This window comes from Lissotriton vulgaris, chromosome 11 (assembly GCF_964263255.1).
Source record: "Lissotriton vulgaris chromosome 11, aLisVul1.2, whole genome shotgun sequence".
NCBI lineage: Eukaryota > Metazoa > Chordata > Amphibia > Caudata > Salamandridae > Lissotriton > Lissotriton vulgaris.
The window spans coordinates 1074491772-1074506359 of NC_141699.1; the positions used below are offsets into that span (position 1 = coordinate 1074491772).

The 14588-nt window shown below is 38.5% G+C and overlaps 1 protein-coding gene across 3 annotated transcripts in view; it reads right to left on the reverse strand.

The window, feature by feature from the left end:
* LOC147684135 (cytochrome P450 2J4-like) overlaps positions 1-14588 on the reverse strand; it is a 67862-nt gene that overhangs the window by 36202 nt on the left and 17072 nt on the right. For all 3 annotated transcript variants that reach the window (XM_086944525.1, XM_086944523.1, XM_086944524.1), the window contains exons 4-6: positions 11048-11208; positions 1511-1687; positions 425-566 (exon numbers count right to left, since the gene is read on the reverse strand). In XM_086944525.1, coding sequence (XP_086800651.1) covers positions 425-566; positions 1511-1687; positions 11048-11208 — 480 coding nt within the window. The remainder of the gene's footprint in view (positions 1-424; positions 567-1510; positions 1688-11047; positions 11209-14588) is intronic.

Consider the following 14588-nt stretch of genomic DNA (forward strand, 5'->3'; position numbering starts at 1 on the left):
TTTTCCTCGTTCGGGATCAGCAAAATCAAGTTGCCGATCGCGAACGTGGAAAATAAACCTCCCGGCGAGATTCACAACACCGGGAGGTCAGGTTTCTCATTGCGAGTGGCCGCGTATGCTCACGATCAGCAACTATCAGCCCGCGTTGAGAAAGCTGGCGCTTAAGTAGAAATCTACTGTTCCCCTGTACACACTATAAAGTACTTTCTGTAACTGGTGCTTGTTTTGGAGTGGGTTTGACAGACCACATACATTGTGTCAAAACTGCAATTAAACATCTATTTCCTAGTGGAATATCATGCACCCCAAATATAATTATTTCATTACATTTGCTAATCCACTGAACATGCCCATTCCTTAGACTTCTGAATTCATACTACATGGGGTACAAACTACAATCAGTAGTACCCATCCTAACCCTCACCTTGGATTTCTGGGTGTTTCACCATGTAAAGCAGTGCCCAGCGCAGCGTGCTGGTGGTGGTCTCTGTCCCAGCTAGAAACAATTCAGCTGCAAGGCGGACCATGTTATGCTCATCAAATGTAGAAGCAACATCAGGAGGTTCCTAAATGGATTATTATTTCGAAAATTCAGCAAATGTGAAATATTGAAACAGCCTATTATGGCTTATGCTTATGAATATTAACAACTTGCAGACTGAGTACTGATGTAGAGCATTCTAGTCTTGGTCATAAAATAGAATTGATGGAAATTAGTACAGTGAATTGCAGAATGAATTTCTATAGATTTTCTAGTAGGTATGAATAACATTTGGTAAGCTAGTTTAGAGTAAGGGTATATTATAAACGCTGACATGGGGCTAATGAATGTGGATGAGGGCTCATGCCTGCAGTAGTCATGGGTGAGAATAATTGATTCCTCTATCCAGAGGAATGGAAGAAAATAAAATACTTCAATAACTTCAGGTTGAGGAGTGATTTGAACAAGCAGTATCTCCCTCTGAAAAGAGAAATCAAACTATTTAGTAGCAGATATTAAAGAGGAAAAGAAAGAAAGTATAATAGAATTAGTGAACAGTTAAGTATTTATTCATTTTTTTGTTCTGTAAATAGCCACATTTTTCGCCTTTCACTTCCTTTGGGAAGCTTTGAAAGGATCTCTGTCTCAAGGGTTTTGTTGGCTTGCTGGGAATGTGCTTGCTGTTTGTTCCCATAAGTAACAAACTCTAGGGCCACTCCTTTTTACAGATTAAGAAGGATTGTTTACAAAATCTGCCAGGTGAGGATGTATTACCTTAAAAAGGCATGGCTTTTGAAAGCTCAGTTGGTTTGTTAATTGAGCTAAGGTTATTCAGAAATTGTGATTCCAGAGCGTATTAATATTTACCCACACACTATTCTTCATTGTTCTATAGATACCCCCTTGCATGAGAAACCAATAAGTCATAAAGATTGATTTTTTTTCTTATCATTGCTTGTGTTTTCTATGTAGAAAGCACCCCCAGGGAGCTTGACTAGAGCAGCCAACATGGGAGAAGTAAACACTTACTTTTGATATTTTAGTTTGGTAGAAATCAATCACGTCCTGGAGATCCTCAGTCACTCCTTTTTCTTTGTGACTTTGGATTTCCTTCTTCACAAATCCCTCCATGAAGGCATTGCTCCTGAAGATATCCTGATGAGGTCCTGGAATATGCCGCATCAGCCAAGGGTAAGCATCAAAGAGCTGCAATAAAATATATTGTATTGATTATCAGAGTGTCCTTTTCAGATCATACATGTAACAAACATATTGAAGGAAACTTAGTAGATTACTTCTTGAATGTTCTTGTTTGACAATTTACTTCTAATGGAGATGCATTATGAATTATGGCTAGACAGACATGAAGCATCACACTCTTATTTATGTGAGTAGGTGTGTGGAACAAGTGTTTGTGCAAGTGTCTAAGACAAAACTAAATTAGAAACTGCGTTGTCAGAAAACTTACAACATAAGTAGGAAGTTGTTGTGGTATTAACCGTACAACTACAGTGATTCTATGTAGGGACTAGGCAAGGTGACATAGATTAAACCTTGCCTATGGAAGTCCTGATTCTAATTTGTATTCTCCAAGGAAAGTCTTGCTGTTTGTGCCAAGCTTCTATGGTTGAGCTTGGATTCCCTACAGTGATTAGTGTTTATTTCTAGGTGCCATATTGTGTAACCAAGCTAGACGTCAACCACAACTCACATCACCGTTGCAGCTTCCCTCCCTCAGAGCTTCAAAGTCCAGTTTCCTACATATGTGAACCCTCCTTAATCTACCTCTTCTTCATCTGGTCCCTATTCACCCAATTTCCTAAGTCCATTTGTGTCCACCACGAACAACTGGGATCCACAACAATCACAGATCTCTGCTACCTATTTCGGGAAGAGTCTCCTATATCTTGCGGCTGTGGCAGTATCTCTGACTCTGATACAGTTTTCAACACTCCAGTGAGAAAGTTAGGGCACCAAAAGCAAGTGACAGAGCACCCATGTAATATGGGATTTAAAACGTATTCTGCCATAAACAACGCTAAATGAGAAAATACAGAATATGCAAAAGCACAAGGCAGAAAAAAATAAAATCCTAATAAAAATGTGACGGAATTAATATCTATGTAAGTAATATCGATGTTACTAATATCTATGTTAGTAATATCAATGTTACTAATATCTATGTTAGTAATATCGATGTTACTAATATCCATTTTTATATGATTTTTATGTATATTATTATTTACTTAATATGTATTATTATTTTTTTATTGTCATTAAAGTACATTTTGTATTTTAGTACCGTAGCGGGTTGTGGGTTTATAGGGGAATAGGGTGGGAAGTAATTTAATTATACTAAATTAATTATTCATTTATTAGGAATTATAAATTAATTTTTAATAATAGGTAATTATTTTTTATTAATTCGCAATTTATTTTAATTAATTGATTAATTGATAATTATGTTCTGTAGTGGGTTATGGGTTTACAGGGGAATAGGGTGGGAAGTAATTTAATTATAGTAAATTAATTATTAATTTATTAGGAATTATAAATTAATTATTAATTAATAGGCAATCAATTTTTATTCATTAGTAATTTATTTTAATTAATTGATTGATTGATAATTATGTTCTGTAGTGGGTTATGGGTTTACAGGGGAATAGGGTGGGAAGTAATTTAATTATAGTAAAATATTTAGTTATTTATTAGGAATTATAAATTAATGATTAATTATTAGGTAATTATTTTTTATTAATTAGTAATTTATTTTAAATAATTGATTAATTGATAATTATGTTCTATAGCGGGTTATGAGTTATAGGGGAACAGGGTGGGAAGTAATTTAAATGTAATTAAGTAATACTGTTTTTATTAATTGTTTTTGGTAATTATATTATTGTTAATTAATAATTAATTGGTAATTATTATTTATTATTGGTAATTAATTTGTATTAATTTATTAATTGATAATTCTGTTAAGTGTATTATTTTAATATTGGTGTTTGTTGTGCACTAATAGGGGAATAGTGTGTAAAGTAATTGATATGTAATTAAGTAGATATTACATTTATAATTGTGTATTGGTAATTAATTTATTGGATAATAATTATTAATTGGTAAATATTGTTTTTTAATAATTATTTATTGGTATTTGTAAATAGTTTAGATTTATTTAATAAATAATATTTTTAATATTTTAAAATATAAATGTATTTATAAGTATGTTATTTTTAATGTCTAAGCTATCCAACACTTTCCCTTCGGTTGCACTTTCTGGAGTTGGAATAGTAATTTTTACCCCTACGCTATCCAACACTTTCCCTACTGTTGCACTCTCTGGAGTTGGAATAGTAATTTTTACCCCTAGGCTATCCAACGCTTTCCCTACTGTTGCATTCACTGGAGTTGGAATTGGAATTTTTACCCCTACGCTATCCAACACTCTCCCTACTGTTACACTCTCTGGAGTTGGAATAGTAATTTTTACCTCTACGCTATCCAACGCTTACCCTACTGTTGCACACTCTGGAGTTGGAATAGTAATTTTTACCCCTAGGCTATCCAACGCTTTCCCTACTGTTGCATTCACTGGAGTTGGAATTGGAATTTTTACCCCTACGCTATCCAACACTTTCCCTACTGTTGCACTCTCTGGAGTTGGAATAGTAATTTTTACCCCTACGCTATCCAACGCTTTCCCTATTGTTGCATTCTCTGGAGTTTGAATAGTAATTTTTACTCCTACTCTATCCAATGCTTTCTCTACTGTTGCACACTCTGGAGTTGAAATAGTAATTTTTACCCTCCCGCTATCCAACGCTTTCCCTACTGTTGCACTCTCTGGAGTGAGAATAGTAATTTTTACCCCTACGCTATCCAACACTTTACCTACTGTTGCACTCCCTGGAGTTGGAATAGTAATTTTCACCCCTACGCGATCCAACGTTTTCCCTAGTGTTGCACTCTCTGGAGTGGGAATAGTAATGTTTACCCCTACGCTATCCAAAGTTTTCCCTACTGTTGCACTCTCTGGAGTGGGAATAGTAATTTTTACCCCTACGCTATCCAACGCTTTCCCTACTGTTGCACTCTCTGGAGTGGGAATAGTAATTTTTACTTCTACGCTATCCAATGCTTTCTCTACTGTTGCACTCTCTGGAGTGGGAATAGTAATTTTTACCCCTACGCTATCCAATGCTTTCCCTACTGTTGCACTCTCTGGAGTTGGAATAGTAATTTTCAACCCTACGATATCCAACACTTTCCCCACTGTTGCGCTCTCTGGAGTTGGAATAGTAATTTTTACCGCTACGCTATCCAATGTTTTCCCTACTGTTGCACTCTCTGGAGTGGAAATAGTAATTTTTACCCCTACGCTATCCAACATTTTCCTTACTGTTTTTTTTTGGTAGTTGGAATAGTATTTTATTTCCTCTGTTGTTTAATATTTTTTGTTTTGTTTTACTTAATGTAGTATATAATTCATTGTAGAAATATTAAAAGTATTTTTTTATTTTTTTTGTATAAATATTAAATTTGTATTTATGTGTTTTTTTATGTTTATAGTTGAATTTGTAATTTATAATATGTTTAATTATTTATAAGTTATTACAATAATTATTAAAACTGATTATTAAGTATATATATTATCTATTATATGTATTTGTTTAATATTTTTTTATTAAATCATGTATATTACTTATTAATTTAAATAATTTAAAATATGTTTAACTATATTTATTATATTTTTAAGTATTTTTTTAATTAATTTTACATGTTTTTAATTAAAAAATAACAATATTTTCTTTAAAACGATATTTTTGACATCTATATATTTTTTCGATATTTTTGTACTTACCTTGTTGTAGATAGGACGTCGATATTGTTGACATCGATATTTTTGTTGCGATATTTTTGTATCTCGATATTCTGACTTTCGATATTCTGTCATAGATCCGAACACAAGGAATCCTACTTACAGTGGGAAGGTAAAGTGTCTACCACAGGTGTGGGGACACTCAATGTTTTGTAAAATACCCCTCACACACCAACAGGCCCCTTGGTGTCATGCTTCATCATAGGGGTCTTCGCACCCCTCTAACGGGATGCGGCGTGCTGCGACCTACGACTACGCGGGAGCACTGAAAGTATGGACTATGTGTGGTGTATGTGGTGGAAGTGGTTGGGGTATTTAATGTGAGTGGTGGGATATAGTGAAGGTTTAAAAAGTGCCTGGCTTGTGGGTGTATAGGAAAAAACTTTATTCACAACCCCGGGCTGGTACTGTTAAAAGAAGTGCAGTGCAAGGTAATTATCTGTCGTGACTATGGACAGTACCTCAGGTGTGCGTCGACATGTTTCCGAGCATATGCTCCTTCTTCAGGACGGGGGCACAACTTCCCCACCTTACTCACGTATCTCTATAGTTTGTGTAAATAACCAAAAGTGCAGGACTATTTACAGTGTTTTAATGCTAGATTAAGGCTATAATGTGCCTACAGCGGTTTTTGACTCAGGACCATGCATTTGCATGACCTGAAAAGAACAAAAAAAGAAAAAATGAATATGGTTACCCTGATTAGGGTGGCTCATACAGGTGCAGTCACCCGGAACACCATTGGCACATTAGCCCTGTAAAGGAAAATGACAGACAAGACATACAACATAGATAACACACATAGAGTTAATTGAAAACTTTTTGGTCATTCTCATTGTTAAAGGTTGTCTTGCTTCATGAGCATTCAAGAACGTCTGGGGTTGATTGCTAATTTTGCAATCTAGATGGACAGAGAATCGGTTTTAGTACTTTGTACTCACTTTTTGGAAGGGAAATGGTTTGTTGTTTCACCCTATACTCACAGGCTGGGGACGAGTTTTCCTCCGTGCTACTCCACACGCTGCTCCGCTGGTAGTAACTGTGGATTCACGCCGTGTGGTATTTATGCTAAGATTCCCTAATTGGTTTGGCAGTCATAGGATAATTTTCGGATGCGCCTGATGCCCAAATAAGGATAATCCGTCCACTTAGTGGATAGTTGACACACCTTGTACGGTATGCCCGTTTAAGCAGTCTAGCGTAATTACTCAGAGCGGGTGCGGTGATGGTTGCTTGAGACTCGCATGGGCGAATGTTCTCTGTCGTGCGCACGCGTGTGGAAGGCGTCTGTTCCAGCGTGTGAATCTCTCGACAGCGCATGCACGATTGGAAAGAGTCTGTGCCTGCGTGTGGATCTCTCGGATGCGCATGCGTGATTGTTCTCATTGTTGCGCATGCGTTGTGGGGAAAAAAAAGTTTAATATAGCGCGAGCTATAATCTAATCTAATGTTGTAAAAACATATTTACAACATGTCATTTAATCACGAGGGGAATATCGATAGGCTTCCAGTTAGGGCATCGTGTGTTATTACACTGCATGATGATGGTTTTAAATGAGGAAACACTGGATTAGAAAGTAAATTTCGTATATAAAGTGGCGCATTGTATATTAAAGTAATGTTTGTTTAATTGCTTTTCCAGTTACCCCTGACGAAGGGCCCATGGAGGCCCGAAATGCATTGGGTTTTCATAAACTGCTTTTGATGAAATATGCTTCAGTACGTATTCTTGATTGAAGAGGTTCGGTTGGCCCATCATGAATATGAGAAACACAGGAAATTGGCATTTCATTGCATGTGGTTTGGAAATGTTAAAAAAGGAGTCAAGAAGTTAAAACATGGTGTCTAAAGGATTTAAATGAATGATAATGAATATGAACAACTGCAAATGCAGCAGCTATTGTGCCATGGTTTGGGGTACTATTTAGTGTCCCAGTGTCGAGGCTTATTGTATCACGTGCCACTTGGGCTGGGCACGTTACCATTGAGCACGCTTTGTTAAGCTTGGACGATTAGCAGGAGTAATTTGATGCAATTAAGGTGTACAACCCATCCACACATGATGTCTACAATGAACTGGCCCCACCGGGTTTGCACCCAAATGAAAACGGAACACAAGGGATTCACATAGAGGAAGCTATGAACCACGTGCAAGGCGGAACATCATATTTCACGCAGACAGTTTATTTTTCGTTGACTGTCAGAAGCAATCTGGAAATGTGACATTAAACACGGGATTTTGCTTAGAGTTTCAAATCATATAAAGATGCACTGAAATTTTTTTGGAGGGAAAATGCGTATAGGAGATTTTAATGTTGGTGTTGTTTTTTTACTGGTATGATGCAATCTGGGAACTGTAGTGCTGGAGATAGTTCGGAGTGATTAGAGTGTGATAGGTGGTAATCACGTCGCGTAAATGGGAGGGTTTTTTTCGGAAGGAGGGGCGTAAGTTAGGTTTAAATACCAGGTGCTTTGAAATGTCAAAGGATACCCTTTTTGAGACGAGGAGCGAAGATGGGATGTTTATAAGCAGGTATGTGAGGGGGATTTGTAAGATGATAAATGGAAAGTTTGAAAAGATAACAGTGAGACTTAGACGTTAGGTTAACATCGTTACGATTATGTGTAATAAAGGTGAAATGTTTAAGCAGGCGGTTGTGAGTTGAAGGAAAGAGTGAGCAGTTTAAAATAACGTGTATCGTATGACAGGAAAAGTAAAGAGATATGGTGGGGAGCCTGTTTTTGACAGTTGTGAGCTGTAGAGGGGTACGCGGATGAAAGTCTCAGGAAGAGGGATGTAGTGTAATAAGAACGTGGGCCATGGTTTCGAAAGGAGAGGTGAGGGTACAGGATGGGTAAATCAATGAGTTGAGAGGCGATGTGGTGATCTTTTATGCACACCAACAAAATTAGACCAAAAACATATTTACAACATGTCATTTAATCATGAGGGGAATATCAATAGGCTTCCAGTTAGAGCATTGTGTGTTATTACACTGCATGATGATGGTTTTAAATGAGGAAACACTGGATTAGAAAGTAAATTTCGTATATAAAGTGGCGCATTGTATATTAAAGTAATGTTTGTTTAATTGCTTTTCCAGTTACCCCTGACGAAGGGCCCCTGGAGGCCCGAAATGCATTGGGTTTTCAATAAACTGCTTTTGATGAAATATGCTTCAGTACGTATTCTTGATTGAAGAGGTTTGGATGGACCATCATGAATATGAAAAACACAGGAAATTGGCATTTCCTTGCATGTGGATTAAAAATTTTAAAAAAGGAGTCAAGAAGTTAAAACATGGTGTCCAAAGGATTTAAATGGATGATAATGAATATGAACAACTGCAAATGCAGCAGCTATTGTGCCATGGTTTGGGGCACTATTTAGTGTCCCAGTGTCGAGGCTTATACTACCCTTAACCAAATACACCTTTAAGGATGATTTTAAGATTTCTAACTTCACTTGGAACCCTAAACATATAAAATATCTTGGCATTTGGTTCTCCCCCCTCTATAAAGACATCTATCTCTTTAAACATAGACAAATGTTCTGCCAAACTTAAAGCACTGACTGCAAGATGGCATCCTCTCGACCTTTCTTGGTGGGGGCGTCTTGACACAATCAAAATGATGTTGACTCCGATAGTGTTGTATATTCTTTCTAACATTCCATTATCCATTCCATCTAAATTCTTTCAAAAGATCAATTCTAATTTGACTTCTTTTTTATCGAACGCTAAAAAACCAAGAATGGCGTTGAAGAAATTAACAAGACCAAAATCTGAAGGCGGTGTCAATTTCCCTCATTTCTCCAATTATCTCAAAGCCTTTCAGATACGACAACTATCAAATTGGATCACTAATCAATCTGAAAATAAACCTCTTTGGGTGGATCTTGAGACCTCATTTTTGGCTCCCTTCTCATTTCAGGAATATATCTCCTTTACTCGTAAACCACAAAAGCTCTCTACTCCCATAATTAAGCAATCTTGTAAACTATTATCCACTGCATTCACTTAGAGGCACATAATTTGGACACTTTTCTTAATTCCACAATCTGGCAAAATAAACAAACACTTTTTAACAGGAAACCTATATACTGGAAGGTTTGGGGAAACAAAGGTCTACTTTTTGTTCATCAATTTTTAGATCAGGGCCCACCCATTCAATTTATGCAACTGCAAACTCTTTATCATTTGCCTTCTTCCTTTAAACCTACATTTTTTATCTTGCAGAACACAATATTGGATACTTACGCTAAACTCAAATCTTCACCTTCCTTCCCCTGCCAAACCCTTTTCCCATGGCATAACCTTTTGTTCATAAACCCCAAAGCGTCCACCATTTTTTCCGGTTTATTGGCACCCCCTGAGATCAAAGACAAAACCAAGGTGGAACTCTCATGGGAATCTGACCTGGGAATGAATTGGCCTATTTCTTTTTGGAACTAAATTTCGACAAAACTCAGGAAATCATCCAGAGCACCAGCACAACACAAACACTCTTCTTTATTTACAATAGATTATTTCTTACCCCCACATACCGACATAAAATACACACCACAAATTCTTACACCTGCTGGACATGTTCATAGATTGACGCAGATCTTTATCACATGCTATTCACCTGTCCACATGTTTTTATATTCTGGAAGCAGGTCTGGCACCAAATCAACACTATCTTTCACATCACAATTACCCTCTCTATCACAAACATTTTCCTAGGTAGTTTATAATCGGATTAGAAAACGAGTCAATCTCGGTTACCACTTATTGATTTGTTCATAGCTGTGGCTTTTCAGCAAATATAAAAAAACTGGAAAGACTCTTCTAAATTGGCCTATTTAGCTTGGTGGTATGCTGTATGTCATAATCACCGCCTCGATACAGCACTTGTTCATCCTATCTCTCTTGCTACTAAACAACTTCACCTCTGGGGCCCACTCACACAGTTCCTAGATGATACCGTGAAGAAAACTTCTTTACCTATTCCCTCACAACAAGAAGTTACCAAGCCTCCTTTACCTCCTATTGTTTTGTTTATATTATGCTTAATTTATCATTTCCTTTAACACCCTTTAAAGTTGTGTATTTTTGACATGTACTGTTATTTACGATTTTTGTGAACCTTTGATTGTATTCATATCATCTTCTATATTATCCTTTTACTATTTTAATGGATTATATAAATCATTATTCTTGATTAGAACATTGGAATGTTGGGGGGCTCCATTGCAGACAATGGAGTGCTCCCTGCTTCTAGGGCCGGTAAAGGCCCGCAGAGCAACATTCCAATTTTCTACAAAGGCTTCTCGAAGCTCAAGGGGATTTATATCCCCTCGAGCTTCGAGAACCCTTTGTTTAATTTGTTAGAACATTCTGCCCTCTAGTGGCAGAATGTTCTAATAGCTTTATAGCCCTTCGTAGCAGGGCTATACCGGCAATTAAAGTCCCACTGTCTCGTTAAAGTCCCTCGCCTTTGGCTCGGGCCTTTAACGATTCAGCGGGCCTTTAATAGCTGGTATAGCCTGCTACGGCGGGCTATAAGGCTATATTACATCTTCATGTATTTATGTATTAACAAATGAGTGCGTTTACGAAGTATTGATTTTATGATCATATTAATCTTTTCAATAAACTTTTTCTTGAACTTAAAAAAGAATATGAAGTCATCCTAAGACTCACCCTGCCCCACGCGCTGCCTATTCTGCTAGCAATAACATCATTTGCTTTGATGAGCTGAGGGAATTCTTTATCGTCTCTGGAGAAGTGGTGCCCAAAGATCATAACAGAGATCACATTAGTGACAGAATGGACGATCGCCGGAGAGGGATTCTGGTTTTTCCCTGTGAGCAAAACACAAAAAACATAACAGACTGGAGCACGTTATAGTAAACTAGAGAGCGGTTGGGTCAACGGCTGGCCGTACCTGGAAAACAAAGCTAAACAACAGTGGATTAGAATGCTTTGCAGAATAATTTAAGAGATTATATCAAGAATTTTGCCCACAGCCCTTTTGAGGTCGAGCCTAGAAAGAACTTGCATTGTCTCTTCGAGACAGACATGTTGTTTTCTACTTTGTGACCTTAAAGCCCACCCCTGCATTTAAAATGTATTTGTCGGTGTAGTTAAAAATTCAATAGTTAACTCACATGGAGCAGTGTCACAGGACTTGTTCCACTTGTTCTATTTTATTTCCTGGCACAGAGACAATTTTTTTTCAATGAGCACTTCCCACAAGTGTGTTTCTTTCATTTCCCTTGCTCAGTGCAGCACCCGCTTCATGGCCACTGCGTTTCTTCTGCTCAATGTGTGCGTTTCCTTGTTTTCTTAGTTTCCTGCTCGTCTCTACAAGTGGTCCTGTGTTAATAGCTCTCCTGTAGATAGGGCTGTGAATCTTGGTTTTTTTTGTGCCCCATTTGGGGAATTTAGTCTCAGTTAGCCAGGAACAAGTACAAAAGTAGTATGTCCTAAGTCGACGCCATTCGTCACAACGCACTGTGCAGTTGGAGGCCTTGGTTTTGATATTTCACAAGAGCATGTCTTCGCTGTATGGTGCCGCCTGCCTGAGGCTGCTTCCCCTGGCCTGGGCCCCCCTTTCACGCACTCCAAGCATATATATCATAAGTTTGGGGGCTGCTGAAAGCATACATTTGCAGAAGAAGCACATGTTCCTAGTTCTAGTTTGGTGTTGGCTCAAAATACCCTACCCTAAACCCTGCAAAGAACAGATTGGATTGCAGTGATCATGTGCAAACTGTTTAGTGCATCATTCTGTTTATTTGGGGGGTTGACAGACAAACCCTGCATTCCTCTATACCTCTTGAACAGGAGAAAATAGAGATGTTTCAGTAAGTTGAGATGTAAAGGAACAATCCTGCCATTTTTATATACTATACCAGTGGCGGCTGGAAGGAAAAGGGGGTAGGGACAAAATACTAAAAAAAATACACTTACCTCCTCACAGATGCCGTGACCTGCCTCTCCACCATTGTGTATCCTTCTCCAGTGAGTCCCAGAAGCAGAAGCACACAGGCTCCCCCAAGCCAATCAAAATACTGCTGCAGTGCAGTGTTGTGATTGGTCTGAGCACACAGGCTCCCCTAAGCCAATCACAACATTGCAGCATTAAAGAGTTGTGATTGGTCTGAGCGCCGTGGTTGGTGCTCAGACGGGGACTGGCAGCCTGTGTATGTTTCTGACCAGGCTGTGCATTCCAGTCTGGTGAGGAACAGGCAAAGTGCGCATGACTGTTTGGCCGGCCCAAGACGGCCAACCAAACCATCAAGTACACCTGGAGTGTGGAAACCACTCCTCCCCTGTTACAGCAGCCCTGCCCTTCCCCAACCAGGCCCCAGCCTACGAAAAATAAAATGATAATAACTTGATTAGCATTTTATTTTTCCCACTCTGACAGCAGTGGGGCAATGCTACTCCGACTTAGCAGAGGCAGCTCGCCCCTGTACTATACATGTTCACTGTATTGTAAAGAAATGGAAATGTCTTAGATCTGCAGATAAAAATATGTATTACTCATTCACAGTGCACAGTTTGCATAGCCCACTCTGATTAACACAATTGCTTTTAGGACTTGAACGTTCTGCTGGCACATGGCCCAAAGGTTCTTTACTCCTATGGCCTCTCACTCGATCACAAGGTGTTAACTACTTTAATGTGGTCCCTGGAAGGGTACCATCATTACAGCTGTGCTGTGTGATTCCTCTTTGTCAGGCGGTTTCCTAGGTCCAATAGATGCTCAGGTGTTCAGACAATACATTTCCATATAGCCTGCTCGTCTCTCCGCACCAACAGTGCAGGTAAAAGAAAATATTTTCGATACCCTGCTTCGGAATTCAGGCAGCCATTAGGAGGCTGGGCCTCACCAAAGTGAATTTTGTTTCTTAGGTTCTCTGATGGAAGGGAGTGAGTGGTGTGTCAGCTCTCTCAACAAGGCAATCCAATCCTCTCCTGCCTCAGATCTGATGAGCATGTTCTCTCAGAGAGACAGGGATGCAACTGGTTACTTCCTACATCACACACAATCTAGCTTCTGTGCCGTTCAATTTAAAACCACTTTCTTTCTTGGCTCTGGGGAATAGAATAACTGAAAATTATTTCTGTTCTTGTTAGGGTCCACCACTATTGGCGTATATCTGTAAAGAAATGTCGTTTGCCAATGTTCTGTTGCATGAGAGATATGTGAAGTATATTATGAATTTGAATGAGGTGACAATATGAATTTTCTCATACATTTATACTTATTTTAACAATGTTGTAAAATAAGTGCACAAAAGGTTTTATGAATGCTTTTTTATTTTTTTATTATCATATAGTGTTATGGTTTAAAAAAGACTAAACACTGGGAAAAAACTTGAACTATTGGCGTATATCACATACACCATATGTCAACATGGTGCCTTACTGCATAAGCCTTCCACCTTTCCTGCTTACCGCCAGCACGACAGGCCCATCACTGTCATCTCATCTACAATCTTCTATTGTAGCCTTATAGCCCGCCGTAGTGGCCTATACCGGATATTAAAGGCACTCTCCAGTGTTAAAGGCTTGAGACGAAGGCGAGGGCCTTTATCAAAGGAGAGGGACTTTAATAGCCGGTATAGCCCAGCTTCAAAGGGCTATAAGGCTATTAGAACATTCTGCAAATAGAGGGCAGAATGGTCTAACAAAGCCTTAAGGGAGCACAAGGGGATTTGAATCCCCTCAGGCTCCCTGAAGCCTTCGTTCACAGCCACAATGTTGGAGCGCCAGGCTTATACCAGCCATTATAAGCCCGGAGCACTCCATTGTTTTCAATGGAGCTCCCAACATTCCAATCTTCTAATAAACAATAAACAACTATCTGAAGAAACAGTGTCCTGCTTTGATGAACACTTGGTTACATTATCTCGTTGAAAAGCCTCGTAGATCTGCAACAAGATATCCTACATAATTAAATGCTCCAACTCTCACCTCTCCACCTACATTTAAAAACTATTATTGAACATAAATCAATCCCTAAAACACCACCTCTCTTGTGGCTCTTTTCACCTACTTAGCCCACATCCTATATCCAGTACTCAAATCCCCAAACTTGGAAGTTCCCCATCCGACCCTTTCAGCTCTCAAGCAATAACCTAGAATGTATGATCTGACCTTCCTATTAAACCTCGGTCTTGCCTATTAATTAGCCACAATGATTGCAAAACTAGTGAGACATTACCCTAGT